Source organism: Typopeltis vanoorti, chromosome 7 (assembly GCF_054136105.1).
Source record: "Typopeltis vanoorti isolate ZY-2024b chromosome 7, IOZ_Tvanoo_1.0, whole genome shotgun sequence".
In the NCBI taxonomy this organism is placed as follows: Eukaryota; Metazoa; Arthropoda; class Arachnida; order Uropygi; family Thelyphonidae; genus Typopeltis; species Typopeltis vanoorti.
The window spans coordinates 16,342,844-16,364,060 of record NC_143555.1 but is presented as its reverse complement, the minus strand read 5'-3'; the positions used below and the strand labels follow the sequence as shown (position 1 = coordinate 16,364,060).

General features: G+C 37.2%; 1 protein-coding gene across 3 annotated transcripts in view; it reads left to right on the top strand.

Moving 5' to 3' along the window:
• mRpL33 (mitochondrial ribosomal protein L33) overlaps nucleotides 1–21,217 on the top strand; it is a 69,517-nt gene that overhangs the window by 35,669 nt on the left and 12,631 nt on the right. For all 3 annotated transcript variants that reach the window (XM_090395691.1, XM_090395689.1, XM_090395690.1), the window contains exon 3: nucleotides 3,963–4,066. In XM_090395691.1, the coding sequence (XP_090251817.1) occupies nucleotides 3,963–4,066 (104 nt within the window). The remainder of the gene's footprint in view (nucleotides 1–3,962; nucleotides 4,067–21,217) is intronic.

The following is a 21,217-nucleotide window of genomic DNA, read 5'->3' as shown; positions in this document are numbered from 1 at the left end:
TAGGAAAGTAACAAGAATTGTAGAATAGGAAAATTTGAATATGAGAGGAGACTATTACTGCAATCCAAGAAGTTTTTTTTTGCTATGTGGCAAGTAGCAGTAAGAATGATTGCTCATAAATTATCTTGCTGGATACATACAAAGCTAATGACATGTTGAGCTATTTAACAATCAGTTTATTAGAGTGTTCCATACTAATTCAGCAGGCTTTGTTCCTAGAGGAATAAAGGGTTAAGTGTTGGAAGTGAATGAAGGAGATGTATTGTGAATTCTGAGCATTGTTGTTAGTAAGGCAGGAGGACTAGATAGAATGCTGCCACATGTAATAAGGGAATGTCCTGTGGAACTGAGTGTGCCATTAACTTGACTGTTTAATGAAAGTCTGGCAATGGTAGAAGTTTCTGGAGAATGGATGGAGTGTAAAATAAAGGTGTCCTTCATGACGGACACCTTTATTTTATACTCCATTCGCTCTCCATTCTAGAATTTTGTTGGTGGTAGAATGAAGTATCAAACTGTAAGCCTACTTATATTTGTTTTGCAGTTAAGATTTTAGAGAAATCTTAATTATCTCTAAGAAACAAATAACTTGTCAGGTTGCACACCATCTTGGATTTATTAAAGGTTGCTCTTGTTTTAGTAATTTGGTTACCTTTTACAATTGAGTAACAAAAGCAGTAGATGAGGGTATGGCATACATTGTCGTTTTATTTTGCAAAGGCATTTGACAGGATGCCACATGACAAGTTGGTTTTTAAATTGCAACATTTGGGTTTGGATATCAGGTTAGTGGATTGGATTTGTAAGTAGCTTTCTGATATCTGAGAGTGGTATATGGGAGAAGCAGTATTAGGAAGTATGGAGGTTCAAGTGGAGGTCCACAGGGGTTAGTACTGGGACCATTACTGTTCAGTTTTTACATCAGTGATATTCTCATGAGACTGCTGAGAAATATTCAGTTGTTTGCAGATGATGTGGAGCTTGTTAGGGTTATTAGTGAACTATTATTAATTAGTTTTAGAAGTGATGTTTTGGCTCTTCAAGAGAATTAGAAAGCCGGAATGGTCAGCAAATGAATTGTGATTTCAGTTTAATCCACTGAAATCTAAGGTTTTGAAAGTTGGGATCCACAGATGGAATGCTTCGTGCTCACTTGTGGAGTTATACTTGAAGTAAAAGAAGCAAGGGATCTTGCATTGATTGTAGATAGAAATAATTTGAAGTTCTGATGACATGTTATGAAGTCATCTCAGAGAATTGCTGCAATATTGAGGAGGACATTGACCATTAGAGATAAAAGGATGGTGGTCCCATTGTATTAAGCTTTGATCAGACCACACCTCGATTTCTGTGCTCAGATATGGTCACCAGGATTTGAATGGGATGAAGTAACCTTACAGACACAGATAACAAAAATTATATCAGGACTGTACGATATTAGTTATGAGGATATACTTAGGACACACAAATTAGAGTTTGGTAGATAGAAGACAAAGGGGTAGGGGAGGGGAACATTATTGAGACATTTCAGCTGTTGAATGGTTATTATTGGAGTAACACTATTGGAGATTTTTCTTATGGTAGAATTAGGAGAAGGAAGAAGGACATGCCGCCATCCCTGGAAGTTGCAAAAAGAAATAGTGAGTAAAATGGTTAGAAGTAAGTTTTTTTTTTTTGCATGGAGAGTGATAAGAGCATAGAATGCATTGCCTGAGAGGGTGGTAAAAGTGCAAATGGTGGATGAGTTTAAGGGGTTGTACAGTAGACTTTTTTTGTTGATTAGCTTTGACTTACCATGATGATTCTTTTGACTCTGCGGGCAAGAAATATTAATAATGGTAATAATCTTCTGACCTCCATGGAGTGAGAGACTCATTGTGTAATGTCTCTTTGTTACACAGCTTATCATACAGTGCTTTAAATATATTCTCTCCAGTCATCACAATCTCAGGCATTGCATTCTAATGATTCATCACTCTCCATACAAGATGCGACGCATCGCCTGCTTACCGTGTTAAGTCGGCCCTGGTGATACACCACTAGTGACCTTCCTCTTTAGGGATATTGCTTCTCCATACATAACTTTCTCTTACCTATCAAAGAGCTAATCTCCAATCAAATGTACCAATCTATTATTCAATTCTATCCATCCATTCTAATTGAACTATCAACTTATGGGATGGCAGTGTGAAAAGCCATTGCAAAATCTAAGCATACAGCTGTATAATCATCTCTCTTGTCTGATGCACCTATCACCTTATTGTAATTAGTGAGCAGATTGCTCAAAAATGAACTTCCATTAGAAAATCTATACTGTCCATCAAAGAGAATGTCACTGTTGTCAGAGCAATTTTGGATTTTGGTCCTCATAAGTCTCTCTAGTACTTTAACCTCAACACCTGACACACTCAAATTGGCTTATAATTTGAAGCTTGTTTAATCCTTGATCCAAATTGGGTAGAGGATTAAACAAGAAAACAATTTCTTGGCAAAATAATTCACTTTGTAACCAAGTAACAAAACTTACATATCTATGATCCAGAGTATTTTAATAATAAGCTGACATACCTTTTTTCACTAATTCAACCTTGGTATCTTCCTCGGTCTGGCCTGCACTGATATCATGCTATAATGTTCATCTGAGAGCTGCCCTGTAGGGTACCTCCCATTCTCTGAGCAGAGTGGTAGGCCATTGTGCATTGCAGACTTTGCCTGCTGCTGTGCAATGCTGATGCTTAGCTTGGTGGACTCTGACTGCTGGTCTGAGGTATGGCACAGTGTTTCAGGCAGATTTAAGAGAAATGAAATTTTTTAACAGTTTTTATTTATTTTTATTTTTTTTTTTGTTAGAGCTGAGTGAGAGAGTGACCTTTTAATGTCACTCCTAAGTTTTTTTGTAATCATGAACATATTGAACCAATTAAATCCTCAATAAATGTTGAAACTGGTCTGGGCAGTGATGTTTTAATCCAAAATGAAGTAGTGAAGACATCAGCCACTACATATAAGTAGCCTACTCGTGAAGATACTGCTACTTCATGCACAAACTTTGTTTGTTATTGGAAATCCAGTTTAATAATGGTACTTATGTACTCATCTATTTAACATCTATCTAATTTATTTTTCTGATCCTGTGTATACAATCTAATATTGCCTTTCCTATATATACTAAGTTAAATGCATTACTGACATCCATACCTAGCAGTTTCTTATGCCATGTACTGCTCCACATTGTCACCTGAGTTTTTGTAATCATCTTTGTAGTTCAAAGTAAGGAGGATTTCCATTGTTGAACTTTCCACATACTTAGTTATGGACGAATTCAGTGATACTATCATGGATCTAATACTCTCTTAAATTCTGGATAACTTCTATCAATGGTTTAGGTAATTATATCTCAGAGTCGTTACTAAAGTTAAACTTAACCCCCCCCCCATATATTTCCATAGTTGAATATATATATAAAATGATTACTTACCCTGTGCTCATTGAGTTAATTTTGTGATGCATACCATCCATATCTCCTTTTTCTCTTCCTGGTCTACAGAAACAATCAACTATATATTTTGTCCTACTGGGCTTTATTCACAGTCTTTTGCGGTGATTAGCAGTATCACTCCTCGGTTGAGTTCTTTCTATCTTCCTCTGTCAACCAAGTCTCACTAATAGCATTTCTCTTTTTAAGAAAAGGAATATTTACTACATTCTAGTATTACTAATCATGTACAGTACTCTACCATTAATCTCATCACATTGAAGGGTTGCTTAACTGAAGTACAATTACATGATACTGTACTAGACGTCAGTAGTCATGCAAGGGTCAGTTAATTGAAGGTTGCATGAAGGGTAATTACTGTATTCCACTTAGCCTCTGTTTTAAGAAGAAATAAATTTTATTTTATAATAGATTTAATGTGTGTGCTGTTGATCCTTGATCATCTGTAATAAGTCTTTCATTTCAGGCTTGTACTTGTTGCATTAGAAAGCATGGTCAGTGGTCACAGAATTTTTTTTTTGCGAAACAAACTTGAAGATAAGCTTGAAATGATGAGATATGATCCATTTAGTAAGTGTATTTTTGTAATATATATTTAATGCAAATAAAAGGAGTATATTTATTGTTAATGAAGTATTTTTTAATGCTTTTTAGAAAAAGTTTCCATATTACTTAGACGATCCTCTTCTACCTGATGGTGTAGATGTACTACAAAGTACAAAGAGCACACCTCTTCTTTCAGTTTCTGTCTAGTATCTTGGCCTCATTCTCACCTATTCCTCTCTCTTTCAGTGTGTTTTGGATGTTCCTCTCCCTGTCTGATTGGGTCTTTTTCCTGGAGTCTTGCTTGCCAGGCTTTCTTTGGATATCTCTAATTTTTCATTTTGTGAATTTATCCAAATCATCTGAATTATGGATAACTGTTTTTAGTGGTTTCCTCCTAAAGTTGTCTTAGTTTTGTTTTTTATCTTGTCTCTTCTGCTTTTGCCTTTTACCTTCTTGAGAAATCTCATTTTGGTGGTTTGAAGTTGGCACTATTTTGTCATAATGTCTAGCAACTCTGTCCAAAAGGAAGATTGTGCTTTGTGTTATGTGATACTGAGGCAATTGATGTGAAGTCAATAGCCTCTATTTACAAGTAGCCTAGTTGTGGAGATACTTCGTGCAGAAACTTTCTTTGCATGCATTCAGGTAAAGGATTAAACTAGAATACAATGTAACCTTTTCATGTAAAATATGAAAAGATTACATTGATTTCCTATTAGCAGTTTCCTTCTATTATTGTTTTATTTGTTAGGACTCCAATATTGTCATATATTATGGCACTTCTTATTGTATCAGTTGAGCTACGTCTTGGTCTTAGTGACATTCTTATCATTCTGACAAAAAAAAATTTTGCTAACCATTTCTCCCCCATTCTGTTTAAGTGACCATACCACCTTAGATCAGCCGTGCTCACACATTCTTGAATGCTAATAATGTCTAATTCCTTTCTAATATCAGCATTTTTAATATCTGCCATTGATGCCATGTGTTTACTCCTCTAATTTTTCTCAGAATTCTCATATCTGTGGTCTCCAATCTTTGATCAAGTGCTTCATTTCTAATCCAACTCTCAGATCCATAACATAAAACTGGTTTGCAGACTGTATTGTATACTGCTGTTTTAATGTTTCGGCTGATATCTCTTTTATTTCATATTTTTATTCGACTAGCTTCCTACCATCCCAGCTTTACTTTTTCTGTTGTCAGTTTCCATCCAGCTTTACTTTTTCTGTTGTCAGTTTCCATATTTAATTTGCCATCTCGGATTTTGGTTCGAGGTTATATGGTGAGTGGTCGGTGTAATTTAGCGCTCATGTAAAATTGGTGATTTTTGGTGTTTTTTGTGTTGATTTTATAGTATATTAGAACGATTTTCGTGTTTTTAGAGTATTTTGTGTGTCTTTATAACATATTTTATTGGGGCTGTCGCCGCTAGAGGGATTCGTAGTGTGTAGTGTTCATTAAAGCTCCGGATAAGATAAGTATTATTTTCAGTTATCGTTGATAAATTTATTTAATATTGCGTAGTTTTGTTTGCCTTGCGTCACTTAGTGCATCTTTTTGTGTGTTTTTGGTGTGTTATAATTTGATAAAATACGTTGCAAGTAAGTATGGCTCCAGTACAAAGTAAAATGGCGGCCAGTAATGATGGTTCGCCATCTTTATCAAAAAACGGTAGTATAAAAGAGATGATTCAGTGTACTAGCTGCGAAATGTACGCTTTGCGGAGTGCAGTCGGAGTGTGGTTCGATGATAATAAAGGAGTGAATGTGTGTAGAAAATGTAGGGAGAATGAGAAATTGAAGAGTATTTCGGATCGTGAGTGTGATATTTTTGTCAAACTTCAGAATGAGAAAATAGGGATATGACAAGAAACGGCGAGGTTGTACCAGAGAATTGTGAGAGTGTGAATGATGGTTTTACTGAGAATAAAAAAAAAAAGATGAGATAGACGCAATGAGTGAGATCGCGTTGTTGAATAATAAAAAGTATGACAGGAAAAATAGACCTATGAGTGTGAACACGAACAAAATGAAGGATAGAGTGCTGTATGGAGACTCGTTAGTACGAGGTGTGATAGTAGAGGATTTGACAAAATTGTACCAACCTGGTGCGACCATAAAGGACGTACTGAGTCTATTAGAGAGCAAAAGGAAAGGGTGAAAGAAATGATTGTTGTGGCAGGTACGAATGATTTGAAAGGAGACAAAATGGAAATGATAGAAGACCTGAATGAATTGTTTGAGGTAGCAAAAGAAAAGAGTGAGAGAGTTAGAATGATTAGTCTTTTGCTACGGTATGACAGTGAAATGTTTAAAAGGAGGGCCATAATTGCGAATGACTTTATGCGTGGGTTATGTATGACAAGTGGTGTGGAATTTGTGGACGTGTGGAGTGAGTTCGATGGGCGAAAGGATCTATATAAGATGGATGGCTTGCATTTGAATGGTTACGGTGTAAGAAGACTTGAGAAAGTGTTGCTGAATGTGGTCGATGTGCAAATTCAGGGAAACTAGATTTATTAAGGGGGGGGGGGAGTAGATATACAGTCCTTAGGAAGGCAGTTGAATGTAAGAATGAATATAATATGCCCAAGCAAATAAGGACAACAAATCAAAGTGGGATAGTTAATATAAGGCATCATGGTAGGGTTGGGGGTAATGGGGGTCTTAAATTCATGTACACTAATGCTAGGAGTATTAGGAACAAGAAGAAAGAGTTTTTGGCCATGGTTGGCACTTCCAGACCATAGGTTATTGGTATTAGTGAGATGATATAGCTAGTGGGATTGAATGTGATGGGTATAGTGTGTTCAGGAATGAGAGGGAGAATAAAATGGGGGGGAGGAGTATTGTTGATGATAGCTGATGAGCTGCAGCCAAGGAGAATAGAAGTTGAATTGCAGGATAGAGAAAAGAGCACATTTGAGGCCATTTGGTGTGAGATTGTGGCTAGCAGAATTAAATATACAATTGGGTGCTGCTATAGACCAGGTGATGGAAAGGATGGTGGTGACAGTATGCACAAGTAAATAGAATAAATGTATGGAAGGAGGGTGATTATTATGGGAGATTTCAACTATGGTCGCATTGATTGGAGTGAGGAGAGGACACACAGGAGGAAGGAATTGGATTTTATGCGGTTATTAAGAGATAACTATCTGCGACAGCATGTAATGGAAAATACTAGGGGTCAGAGAGTGCTTGACCTAGTAATTACATCTGAGGATTTGGCTGTAACAAATATGACCACATCGCCACCAATCGGTGAGAGTGATCATAGGGTTTTGACTTGGGAGGTGGCTAAAGGTGTAGAATTTTCAATTAAGACAGGGTACATGTGGAATTATCGGGCTGGAAAGTATGACGAGCTTAGGAGTTTGATTGGTTCAGTGCCATGGCATGTACAACTGCAAGGACTAGAAGTCGATAGTGCATGGGAGGTAGTTAAGAAGTGTTTGTATGAAGCAATGGCTGACTGTATACCTAGAGTCCGAATAATAAATCAACTAGGGGTTAAATGGATGAATAACACCATTAAGCTTGAGAAAAGAAACAACTATGGAGAAAGGTGACCGGCAGGCACACGAACGGTATAAAGCACAGGCCAGAAGGGTAACGAGTGTGGTAAGAAAAGCAAAAAAGGATTACGAAAGAACATTGGCCATGCAGGCTAAAGAAAATGAATCCTAAACAGTTTTTTAGATATGTAGCAAGTAAAAGGAAAAATGTACATGGCAGAATGATTTTAAAGAATGCCGATGGTAGGGAGGTAACTGAATCAGTTGATATAGTTGAGTTACTGAGTGAGCACTTTGCAAGAATATATCATCCAGGTGGTGACATTGCAGAAACGAATGTACCGGTAGATTATACGGGAATTGTGGTGAATGAAGTGGAGGTGAGTAGTCTATTGCATAACCTCAATGTCAATACATCTGTGGGATTGGATGGTATACCAGCTCGTGTTGTACGAGAAGCAGCTAAAGAATTGTCAGTACCCTTGACCATTTTGTTTAATTTGAGTCTCGGGTCTGGGTTAGTCCCGAGGGGGTTGAAAGAGGGGAAAATTGTTCCACTGCATAAAGGTGGTTACAAGACTGCTGTTGTAAATTACCGACCGATTAACATATCAGGAATCATTGTCAAGGTCGTAGAGAAATTAGTCAAGAAAAGAATACAGGATTGGATAGATGAAAATGGGATATTGTATGGGGGACAACATGGTTTTGTGAAGGGTAGATCATGCCTCAGTAACTTGCTCACGTTTTATAACACAGTGACGGCTGAACTGGATAGGGTTAATGAGTTTACAGTAATACTACTGGACCTTGCCAAGGCTTTTGATAGGATACCACATAGAACCCTAATCAGTAAACTGGAGCAGATGGGGATAGATATAGGGTTGATGAGATGGATAGGAGGGTGGTTGAAGGAGAGATACCAGAGAGTGGTTTATTCAGGAGTGGAGTCTAAACGACGGCTTGTAACTAGTGGAGTGCCACAGGACTCTGTTCTTGGACCACTGCATTTCAATTTGTTCATCAATGATATAGGAAAGGATTTGAGAGGAAGTGCTCACTTGTTTGCTGATGTTGCAAAGTTGGGTAGAGCAATTATGAGTGCACAGGATGTCAACATTTTACAGGATGATTTGGATAGTTTGGAGGACTGGGCTAGGAAAAATGGATGTCAATTTAATGTGCCAAAGTGTAAGGTTATGCACTTTGGGGTGAAAAGAATAGCAGCAGTATATCGCGTTGGTGGAACTGTACTCCAGGAGATTGATGAGGCCAGGGATTTGGGAGTGTTGGTGGATAGGGAATTGAAGTTTAGGGGGCACATTGCAAAAGTGACTAAAACAGCTCACCAAATCACTTGGCTTCTGAAAAATACTTTAACATGCAGAGACAAACAAGTTGTTGTTCCTCTGTATCGAGACTTGATAAGACCCCATCTGGACTAATGTCCCCAGGTATGGACACCAGGGTTTCTTCGTGATGGGGAGGAAGTGGACAGGATCCAGAGACTAGTGACCAAGATGATAGTAGGTCTGGGGAATGAATCTTATGAGAATAGGTTGAAGATTTGTGGGTTGCAGAAATTGGTCGATAGGTGAAGGAGGGGTGATATGATTGAGACATTGAAATTACTGAAGGGTTTCTATAAGATTGATCCAGAAGATATTTTTGAAAATATGACTGGTGGTAGGAGGACTAGGGGCGATGCATGGAAGCTGGGCAAGAATGTGGTTGACAAGGGTGTTAGAGCTAGGTTTTTTACTTGGAGAGTAGTGAATGAGTGGAATAAGCTTCCAGAGTCTGTTGTGGGTGCTACGACCGTGAATGAGTTCAAGGCAAGGTATGATAGATACTGTGTGAATGTCGAATAGTTGTTCTTGACATGATGTTAGGTCCTCCCTCGATGAGTCTGTCGACTCCTTGGATTTGCCCGGAAGAATAATAATAATAATCTCCACTAGAAACTGTGCCTGAAATTTTTTCTTGTTCTGTAGTTTCATCATTCAGGATGCAGTTTATATTTTTAATTATTGCTTATTTTCATACCAAATCTGTTACAGCAGTTATTCAATTTAGTTAGGAATCCTGCAGTCTTTTATCACATTTATTTAGGAGTGTAACATAATCTGCATATAGTGAAGAGCTGAGTGAGATTAGCATATCCAATTTTGATATTGTCTAATGCAACTTTCCTTCATAATGTAATCCCTATAGATGATGAATATTAGTGGGTATAATATTCATCCTTGTCTCACATCTAATTTAGCATCAAACCATCTTTCTGCTCTTTTTTCCACTTTGACTGCTACTTTACAATTCAAAAATATACTACATTTACTAAAATAAAGAGCCAAAAGGCTTCAGTTCGGCAATGCAAAATTATATATATCAAGCGGATATTAATTCCAAAACTTTCATAGTTTCTACATTAGGCTTTGAAATAATGATGGATTTAATATCTAATTGATTTATATAATATACGACATATTTCATAATGTCCTATCATCATCAAATTCCTGATATATACCCTCAAGGGATGTATAGGATATGATAGTACTACATGAAAAATTTACATCATTACTAACTTCATCTACAATTTTCCTCCAAATCAGTCTGTTACCTGTGAAGACTCCAACATTATAATGTCCCATTTGCGCTTTTAATTTGTAGCATTTTGAAAAACTTTCCTGTGATAATATTGTCATATTCCTTTTCCAGATCAACAGAACTTAAATACATATCTTATATTCCCATGATTTCTCAACCATTTGTCTTAACCCGGTGCAGGTGAGGTGGGAAATTGTAACAAAAGTGGTAAGGTGGGGGGTCCCACAGACCCACCCAAATAATGTAGTGTATTATAGAAATCCATATCTTTTTAATCAATATTAGATTACGTATTGTTTAAGTGTCCTGTAATTCTACAGAATAAAAATGCAGATCCACAAAATTAAATTTTTATTACTCAAAAATACTTTACTAATTAAAACTTTTAGCATCATCTATAAGTTGACGTAACCTGCGTTCTTCCTGCTCGTAACTCATCTGGTAAAAAAAAGATATTATTCTCAAAATACCCTCTAAATATTTAGAAAAATGTATTTGCTTATAGTTGATATGTAAAAATATAGAAGACACAGCAGTAACGATAATATTTTAGTAGAATATACATGAAAACAACTTATGTTTTGGAAGTAAATATAGTCACTTTTGGTAAGGTGGGATCTGGTGGACTCCAGCACACTTCGCACCTCTGCACACTAAACTTGCTTGCGCGCAACAGCCTTTCGTCTATGGCATCGAGTAGCGGGTTACAGGCGGGGAAGCTATACTGAGGCATGATTCAGTACCATGTGTTGTTAAAAAGTTATAATCAATTTAAAATCTTTGGGGATTTGTGACACCCAACCTTACTAATGCCGGGTTAAAGTGAAATCTTGTAGTGACAACCTCAGTTTGGTCTGAACCCAGCTTGTTCTGCTCTTACTTTCTCCTTCCACCATTTTTCTTAGCCTTTCCTTAAATATATGTGTTTAAATCTTACCAGGAATACCTGCCCAAAAATACAAAGCAGAAAAATGGCAAATTCTGTTTTCTTCAAACAGTAGAGAAGAATGCAATAGGCTGTTTACAAAGGAAGAAAAATGAAAGTTGCTTTGCTTAAATGCTATCCAACTACTGTTGGACCAGATAACATCCATAATGAAATTATCAAACTTCTGTCATCAGCTGTCAAGGATCAGTTATTGTGCTTGGTTGACAGAATTTTTTTGTGAGTACATTTTTCTGGATACCTGGCCAAAAGTGATTTATCATAGTCTTCCCCATGGCCAGGGGAGAATCAAAAATAAACTATTGGTCAATTACTCTGACAAGCTGCTTGTGTAAGATTCTGGAAAAAATGGCTAACTCTTGTCTTTTATGGTTTCTGGAGAGAAAGAACCTTTTTTTCCAGAACTCAATATGGTTTCCACAAATATTATTCAACAACCAATCATATAGCCTGACTGGAATCCATTTGAGATGCATTCCTAAAACATGAGAACTTAGTACTGGTTCTTTGATATGGAGATTTGGCATATTGAAAGACAAGACCTATATAGCTTTGTTCTCATTGGAAATCTGCCTCTTTTATTAGCAACTTTTTTATCCAACTGAATTTTCCAAGTCTGAGTGGGAAGTTCTCTCTCCCCAATCGTATATTCAAGAAGAGGAATTCCACGAGATTCAGTTCTAAGTGTCACACTTTTTGCAATCAAGGGTAACTTGATAACCAGACAACTTCCTCCAACTGTAAGTAATGCTTTCTATGTGGATAACTTTACTATCTTATGTCATTCATGTAATATAAGGTTTGTAGAAAGACAGCTGCAGTAAGCCAGCAGAAACAGTTTGCCATGTACCTGCTCTTCATTTGAACTCAAACTAGGACAAACTGTTGCACCAGAAGCTTAGTTCTTCAGGCTTATATTTGACAAGAAATTCAGCTTCTTCCCTCACATAGGTCAATTGCAAGATAGTGCTATGAAGAAGTGAACATCTTTAACACCTTATCTTCCACCTCTTGGGATGCTGACAGATTTTCTTTGCTTCGATTGTACCATGCACTGATTTGATCAGTGCATGGTACATTGCATTGAGCAGATCCAGTCTTGATTATGGGTCTCAATATACTCCTGCAAGAGAAAGTACCCTGTTGGCTGAACCCTATCCACCATCAAGCCATCAAAATTGTAACTGAAGCATCCTGAACATCACTGATTCTTACTCTGAATGCCAAGGCAAATGAACCCCATTTGTCACCAGATGTGTCTATTATATGCTACAAAAATAAATTCCCTGCCATACCTTCCCACATGACCAATAATCAAGACTGGATGCCAAGATTCAGGGTTTTATTTTCTGCCCATGATGGGAAAATCTATATAACACTCATCAGACTGCCATAGACTAAGACTCTTTACAAGTAAACAACACTTGTAACTTTGTTTAAGTTACAAGTAACTTAAACAAAGACACTTTACAAGCTCTAGATTTTTGGGATTGACAACATGATCCAGACACTGCTAAAATGCACTATTGCCATGGCATCCATACATACTACTAGCTTTTCTTTCTGCAGGCTACCCAAACACTCTACCCCTCATGTTGTCTGCAAGCAACTTTTCCAAGTACATAGGAAGGTGTACTCAGACTTTGTGCCTTTTTATACAGATGGTTCAAAATCAGAGGATCTAGTGGAATCTTCTGCTGTCTTCCTAGATGGCATAATGTCTGCTCAAATCCCACTGGAATGTAACAACTTCACTGCTGAGCTGTATGAGGTAGAGTTTGCTTTAAAACTACATTTCAAAGCAAACTGCAATGCTACCAAAGGTGCATTGTGTGTGTGTGTGTGTGTGTGTGTGTGTGTGTGTGTGTGTGTGTGTGCGTACGTACATACAAAACACCCTTTGCTCTGTCATATCCAACGTGTCCTCTCTCTCAGTTATAAGCTATACTTGGATGTATGCTTCTGTGGGATTTCAAGCCCAATTGGAATAAAGGAAACGAGACTGTAGGAACTGGAGCTAGGTCAACTCGTTTCTCAAGCTTTCATCATCTGCCTGTGATTTTTGTTTCAATGATCTTCCAGTGATCACTGGAAGATCATTGGCCACAAACTCTTATCACAGTGGCAGTCATCATGGAATAGAGAGACCAATAATAAGCCCCATCAAATCAAAATGTGGCAGTCTAGTCTATGCAGGAACTATAAAATGGAAGTTGTTCTTGCTCGGCTGTACATAGGTCATAGTCATCTGACACACTTCGTCTGTTGAGGGGATGATGACATACTTATGTGTGAGTTTTGTGGTACCGGACTAACCATTCATATTTTAATTTATTGAATGAGCACAGTCACTGTTTCAGTCATATTCATAATCTGTCTGAGCTCGATAGGCTCAGGCCAATTTTATTATATTCATCATGTTACCACTGTTTCTAAATTTTTACAGAGTATCAATGTATATCATCTTATATAAATTATATATGTAATCATTATTATTATTGTACAGGCACCTCCATGGAGTCCAAAGACTCATCACAGAAGAGTTAAAACTATCCTACCTCTCCTTGAACCCATTAACAGACAAAGCACTCACAACTGTCTCTAGCAACCCATTCCATTCATTTTCACCACTCTCCAAGCAATAAATCTAGTCCTCACTTCTCCCCACTGACTATACTCTTAATTCCTAGGGATGACCTCTTGTTTTGTCCCACTTCAGCCAAGTGCTGAAACATTCCCCTATATTATTCCTATAAAACCCTTTAAGTAACTTAAATATTTCTATCATATCCTCTATTTTTTTGCCTGTCAACCAATTCTGCAACTCACAAACCCTCAATCTATCCTCATAGATTGATGGTTTATAGATTTATGGGTTGAAGAACCATTTTACCATCTTAGTCACACACCTCTGGATCCTCTCTACTACTTCCTCATCCCTAGGTGACCAAACCTGAGCATGATAATCTAGATGTGGACATATCAAGGTCATATAAAGAGGCATGATAACCTCCTTATTTCTGCTTGTTAGTATGTTCTTCAATAATTAATTATATGAACTACATTGGTAACCTTAGCAAAATGCCCTCTAAATTTCAACTCTCTATCTACTGCTACTATCCCCAAATCTCTAGTTTCATCTATTTCCTGGAGGTATTGTTCCATCATTGTGGTACGCAGCTCGTAATTGATTTATCCCAAAATGAATAACTTTATATTTCTCCACATTAAACTGATACTCATTATCTTTTGCCCATATTGATGGTCTCTTTAAATCATCCTTTCTGTATTTCACTGATTAGCAAAACTCTTCCCAGTTTTGCATCATCAACAAACAACTGAATATTTCCTTCAAAATTAAACAGTAATGGCCTAGCACAGAACCTTTCAGCACACCACTAGTCACCTGCATTCTCCTGGATTCCTCTCCTACATATACCACTTTCTATTCTTATAACCAATGTCATTATCAATCCCCATTTTTTTCTAATTTTCTTAACAGAATTCCATATGTTTTATTAGTGTTTTATAAAACTAATAAAACAAACATATTTGTTTTATTGGTTTAATGTAATGTATATAAGTTTTTCACACTTAGTTTTTTAAGAGTATTTTTATGAATTTTTCTACACTTATTGTTATATTCCCTTTTACATTTGTTTGTATACATTGATTTATACCTATTTATGCCTTTTATGTATTACCTCGATATTGGCATGGTGTAACCATATCTGTTTTTCCATCTTAAATATTCAAAGCGAACAAGCAAACACACCAGAAACACTCAGTAGGAAATTTCCTCTAATTCTCATATATCTTTTTTTATAGAAGAGTACTATGAGAGATCTAATGATAAAAATAGTGAAGAAATAATAATACTTAAATAAGAAAAATATTTGTTTATTGGATACAGAATTTTTGGCTATTTCATAGCCATTTTCAATGCAATCAGATGAAAAGAAATAAATTAGAATAACACTTGAAATCTAAGTGCATGTAACAATATATGCTATGAACTGCAAGAGCTAAACCCCATCCATAACTTTTAGAATTCAGTGAAATAACTTGAAATAATAAATATTTATTCATTAGATGCCTGGAACAAGAAATATTACTTAAGATGACTTGCCAAATTTGGGAAAGTGTAAGGCATTCTTGTTGGTGGTTCAGTGTGTGAATATGGGTTTCACAACTTTCTTTATATAGTCTTTCAAGTTAAAAATAACTTTAGTGAATTTTAGTTTTATTACAAACAAGTCTATGCCTAGTAGATAAGGTGTGGCTGACCAAACCAGACTTACCAGACTCATGATGTAAAATATAATCTTGATGTTCTTTTAGACAAAATATAACTGAGCTGAGCAACCTGTCTGCCCATATTAACAAAAGCTGCATGAGCATGGAATTCTGGAAACTCCAAGATGAGCATGTGGAGGATATTTATCTTTTCACTTGTCTAGGAAGGAATTTAATTTCTGAAAACTGGAGAGAGAAAAACTTGAAGATGTTGATTTGGTAAAGAAGTCGCTCCAGTTCTTTCCAGCAAAATGAAGGCTCTGTTAAAAGAACTTCTTTATTTAAAAGTGAACCAGTAGAACATAGTTCATGCACATGATGAACCAAAATTTTAATAATGCCATATTTCTGACAAGGGTGAAGATGTGATGCCACAATGATGAGTTTTCTATATGCAGAGAACTATATACTGCCGTTAGGTTGTCATAAGATAAGAACATCCATAAATGGGAGTCAGTTGTATTTTTCTGTTTGAATGGTAAATTTAATTCTGGAGTTAACTGAATTTTTTTTCTAGTAATTCATGAAGTACTGACAAAGAAGAGTTCCAGACAGCAACGTATGTACACCAAAAAATAGAAGGATTAGGAGAAAAAACATTAAGAATATGTTATTCAAAATGTTCCATATTATAATTCACTAGAAACTAGTGAAATTCACTAGCTAAAATCTTTTACTTGTTCTATAGGTTCTCCAATTAGAATATAGTTGAAGTTATATTCCTATATATATATATATATATATATATATATATATATGAAGTTCTGTTCCTACCTATTTTCATAGTATTGGTATTTTTAGTGCCGATTTCCATGCCAAATTTGTTACAGCTGTTATTCAATTTAGTTAGGAAATCCTCTAGACTTGTACTTGATGTGTTTAGAAGTAAATCAATTGCATAAAGCAGCTAATGTAAGTTTGATATATCTGATTCTAATATCAGGTTTAATGCTACTTTCTTTCGTAATGCAATCCATACAGATGATGAATAGTAGTGGACATAATGTGTGTCCTTGTCTCTTACTCCTCACTTTACATCAAACATCATCCTGTATTTCTTTCATTTCTAACTGCTGACTTACAACTTAAATATAGACTATGTATTATTTTATATGATGTATGCTGGACATTTCATGTAATATACATCTGTTATATTATCTGTAGACTGGTCCCTCCTCTTTCTTCTCTTCTTGCTTCTTTCCCCCAATGCTATTAGAGTATTCAAGGGCTAGGAGTGAATCTTTCTTATCTTGCTATATCATTTTGCTTTTGCAGCCACCAAAGGGGGCAAGCTAGCCCCCAGTAGGTGCCGTTCCAAGCCCAGATAAATGGTGAGGATTGATGTCAGGAAGGGCTAGAGCATATCCCTTAGGCAACACGCAGCTACATCGCCCTACAGCTGTGAGAATTGGAGAAGGGCTACCGCATCAAGGGTGGATGCGGTTAAAGAAGCGAGCCCAGCAGTCAGAGAAAATGTTGGGAGTCGAGTGGGAACATTGAATGTTGGAAGCATGGCTGGAAGAGGGAGTTGGACATTTTATGCATGCAGGAGACAAGGTGGAAGGGGGAAAAGACAAAGGAACTGGGAGACAGGTATAAATTGTTCTATTCTGGAGTGAATAAAGAGGAAAGAAATGGTGTCGGAATTATGGTGTGTGGCAGAATGAAGGGCGAAGTATTGGAAGTAGGTAGGAGGAATGACCGGATCATGCGAATGAAACTGGGTCTTGAAGAAGAGCAAGTGGTCATCTAATGTGTATACACACTGCAAGTTGGAGAGAAAGATGAGTTCTGGAACATGCTAGATGAAGAAATGAGAGAACCGGAAGAAAGATGGTGATTGTCAGAGGAGACTTGAACAGACACATAGGGAGCCAGAATAGGGACTGTGAAAGGGTGCATGTCTGCCATGGAGTGGGTATGATGAACCAGGAAAGTGAGAGGATTTTGGACTTTGGTAGCATTGGATCTGGCAATTGTGAATTCGTTTTTTTGCGAGAGGAAAGAGCGTTTGATAATATTTAGAAGTGGCAAGAAGTACTACATTTTGACTAGAAGAAAACATTTTAAGGCAGTAACAAATTGTAAGGTAATCCCAACAGATCAAGTGGCGCAGCAACACTGGCTGCTGTGCACAGACTTTAAAATAAGGTTGAAGTTAAGAACCTTTGGAAGCCATGGGATGAAAACAATTAAGTGGTTTTGCTTAAAAGAAGAGAGTGTGAGGAACCGTTTTATGGAGAGGGTGTTAGAGAGGATTTTGGATGGACTAGAAAGTGTACAAGATTGGTGGAGACATAATTCAAAAGCAATTCTGAGCTGTGCAATTTTTGTGACAGCTAAGAGGAAGGCAAAGCAGAAGTGGAATGAGTCAAGAGTAGAAGAGGACAGAGAGGAGTGCAAACAGAGAAAGCAAGAAGCCAAGAGAGTTGTTGTGCGGGTGAAAGCCATAGCATATCGAGATCTTTATGATCGATTAGAAACAAAGGAAGGACAGAGAAAAATTTATCGATTGGCAAAATGTAGAAATAAGGCATCAAAAGACATCTTACAGGTGAGGCAGATCAAAGACTCTGGAGGAGGGGTATTAAGGAGGGATGTGGATATAAGAAACAGATGGAGAATATACTTTGAAAGGCTTTTGAATGAAGAAAATGCAAGGACTCACAGAGAAGATGGGCAGCCTTATGAGGGGATGTGCAGAACATTAGTAGAATGGAAGTGAAGGAGGCCATAAAGAGGATGAAGAATGGAAAATCGGTGGAGCCCTTGACAGGATCTCAGTGAAGGCACTGGGGGAAGAGGGAATTGACCTGCTATGGGAACTTGTTCATAAAAGTTTGTCAACAGGAAAATATACCCGAGGAGTGGAAGGAAAGTACTCTTGTCCCCATCTACAAGGGTAAAGGGGATACACAAGACTAAGAATTACAGAGGAATAAAGTTGATGTCCCACATAATGAAAATCCTAGAAAGGGTACTTAATTGAAGACTGAGGAAAGAGGTGGAGATTGCAAAGGAGCAATTTGGCTTCATGCCTGGTCGATCAACAACAGATGCTATCTTTGGGTTATGGCAGATGATGGAAAAGTTTCGAGAACGACAACGGGAGCTACATCTGGTGTTTATTGATCTGAAGAAAGCATACGATAGAGTGCCAAGGCAAGAAGTCTGGAGATGTCTGAGAGAGAGAGAAGAAGGTACCAGAGAAATATGTTAGGTTCGTTCAGGAGATGTACAGAAATGTGAAGACAGAATTCAGACCTTCCTGGGAGAGACAGAAAGTTGTCAAGTGACAGTTGGCTTGCATTAAGGGTCAGCATTAAGTCCATTCCTGTTTAATATTGTGATGGAGGTGGTGAGAGAAGACGTGTCTTGGACTATGTTGTATGCAAATGACATCGTGATGTGTGCAGAATCAAGAGAAGAAGTGGCAGCTAAATTGAAAGTACTGGAAGAGAGAGAGTATGAGACAGAAGTACGACATAGTATATATGTTGCAAAGTGGATGGCAGCCAAGAGACAGATCTGGAGCTGGAAGGAATTGTCATCAGGAATGTCAGTGACTTTAGATAGGTTCAACATTGAAAGAGAATGGAGAGGCTGAGAAGGAAGTAGGATGGAGGAACTGGAGAGAGAGAGATGGCTGGAATGCTATGCAATAAGAGGATGCCGGTCGATCAGAAAGGCAAATTCTACAGGATAGTAGTGAGACCAGCTATGACATATGCTATGGAAACTGGCCCTAAGGAAAAATAACATCAGCAGGATGGAGGTAGCAGAGATGAGAATGCTTAGGTGGATGTGCAGTGTGACCAGAAAGGAGTCTCTGAGAAATGACTATGTTAGGGGAACGGTGAAAGTTACAAACTTAGGAGTGAATATACAGGAGGCAAGATTGAGATGGCTTGGTCATGTTATGAGGAGGGAGGATGAGTATGACGGAAGAAAGGTCATTCAGATGTATGTGCAGGGGGAGGAGGAAGTGTGAGCAGCCAAAGAAGAGATGGAGGGAGCTGGTGTAGGAGGACTTGAGGATGAAGAACTTGGATGTGGTTACAGCCCAAGACAGGAGAATATGGAGGAGACTACCTACAAACAGCGACCCCACTTAAGTGGGACAAGCTGCAGAAGAAGAGGAAGATTACTCTGCATGATGTTCCATTTACCCCATAAGTTGTAGTGTTTTGAAAAGCTTTTCTCTGGACACCTTGCCGTATGCCTTTTCCAGATCCACAAAACTTAAGTACAGATCCTTGTCATATTTCATGATTCTTCAGCTATTTTTTGTAAAGTGAAAAATCTTTTTTTTTTTATTATATATATAATAAAAAAAAAAATATATATATATATATATATACACACACACACACACACACACTCGGGTCTCTTTTTATGTGGATCTTTTTTATGCGGTTTTGAAGTTATGCAGTATAGTACGCCCACAGATACGAGACCTTTCGACATTTCTGCGCATGTCAACAGAAGGAGAATCCATTCCGATAATATGGTAATAAGTGTTTGTCTTTTTATTATCAAAAGTCTAAATTTTGCTAATTGTTATTTTAAAGATTTAATTTGGCCCAGTGAAGAAAAAAAAGCACGAAAGAAAAGCAATTTCTTTGGAAATGAAAATTGCAATTTTAGATCACTTAGCAAAAGGAGAGGGATCTACGGCTATTGGTAAAAATTTTAATTTAGTTGAAGCTACTATAAGAGCAATTAAAAAGAATGAAGGCCCAATAAGAAAATCTGTCATTTCTGGCACAAAACTAAGTGCCAAATTATCACCGTACTCAAGAGATGCTTTATTAGAAAACACAGAACGAGCGCTCGTAATTTGGATTGACGAATTAACTCAAAGGGGAATTCCTGTAAGTGGTTATTTAATTAAACAAAAAGCTCTTCGGTTTTATGAACATATGAAACAATTGGAGCCGTCTACTTCCGCTTCCCAGGCCGATAAAGATTTTTCGACTAGCAAAGGATGGTTAACTGGGTTTTCAAAAAAGGAATGCACTTCATAACTTGAAGATTACAGGTGAGGTTGCAGCAGCAGATAAAGAAGCAGCCAAAAATTTTCAAGAGAAGTTAGCGAGAATTATTGACGATGGTGGATATTGTCCTGATCAAGTGTTTAACGCTGACGAAACAGGATTGTTTTGGAAGAAAATGCCTAGTCGAACTTACATCGCAAAGTCTGAGAAAAAAGCAAGTGGGTTTAAAGCAAGCAAAGATCGAGTAACGTTGTTACTTTGTTGCAATGCATCAGGAGATCGAATGTTGAAACCCCTCCTAGTAAATCAATTTCTAAGACCACATACTCTAAAGGCAAAGATCTAAAACAAATGCTGGTACATTGAATGGCTAATACAAAGGCCCTGGGTAACAACTCTCTATTTACTGAATGGTTCAATAATTGCTTTGTACCAGAAGTGGAAACATATATGAAGCAAAAAGCTCTAGAGTTTAAAGTTGTATTAATTGTTGACAATGCACCAAGTCATCCACATTTAGAACACCCAAATGTGCAGGTGGTGTTTTTTCCCCCCAATACAACAAGCATTATTCAGCCATTAGATCAAGGCATAATTCCTACTTTTAAAAAATATTACGTTAAGCACACTTTTCAATTTATATTGGATAAACTAGAAAATGAATCATTAAGAGTAACTGATGTTTGGAAAAAAATTTTCTATTTTGGACTGCTTAAATCATGTTGCATCTGCTATTGCTGAAATAAGACCACAAACAGTAAATACCTGCTGGAAAGCAGCTTGGCCTGGATGTGTTGCAAACAGTGCAA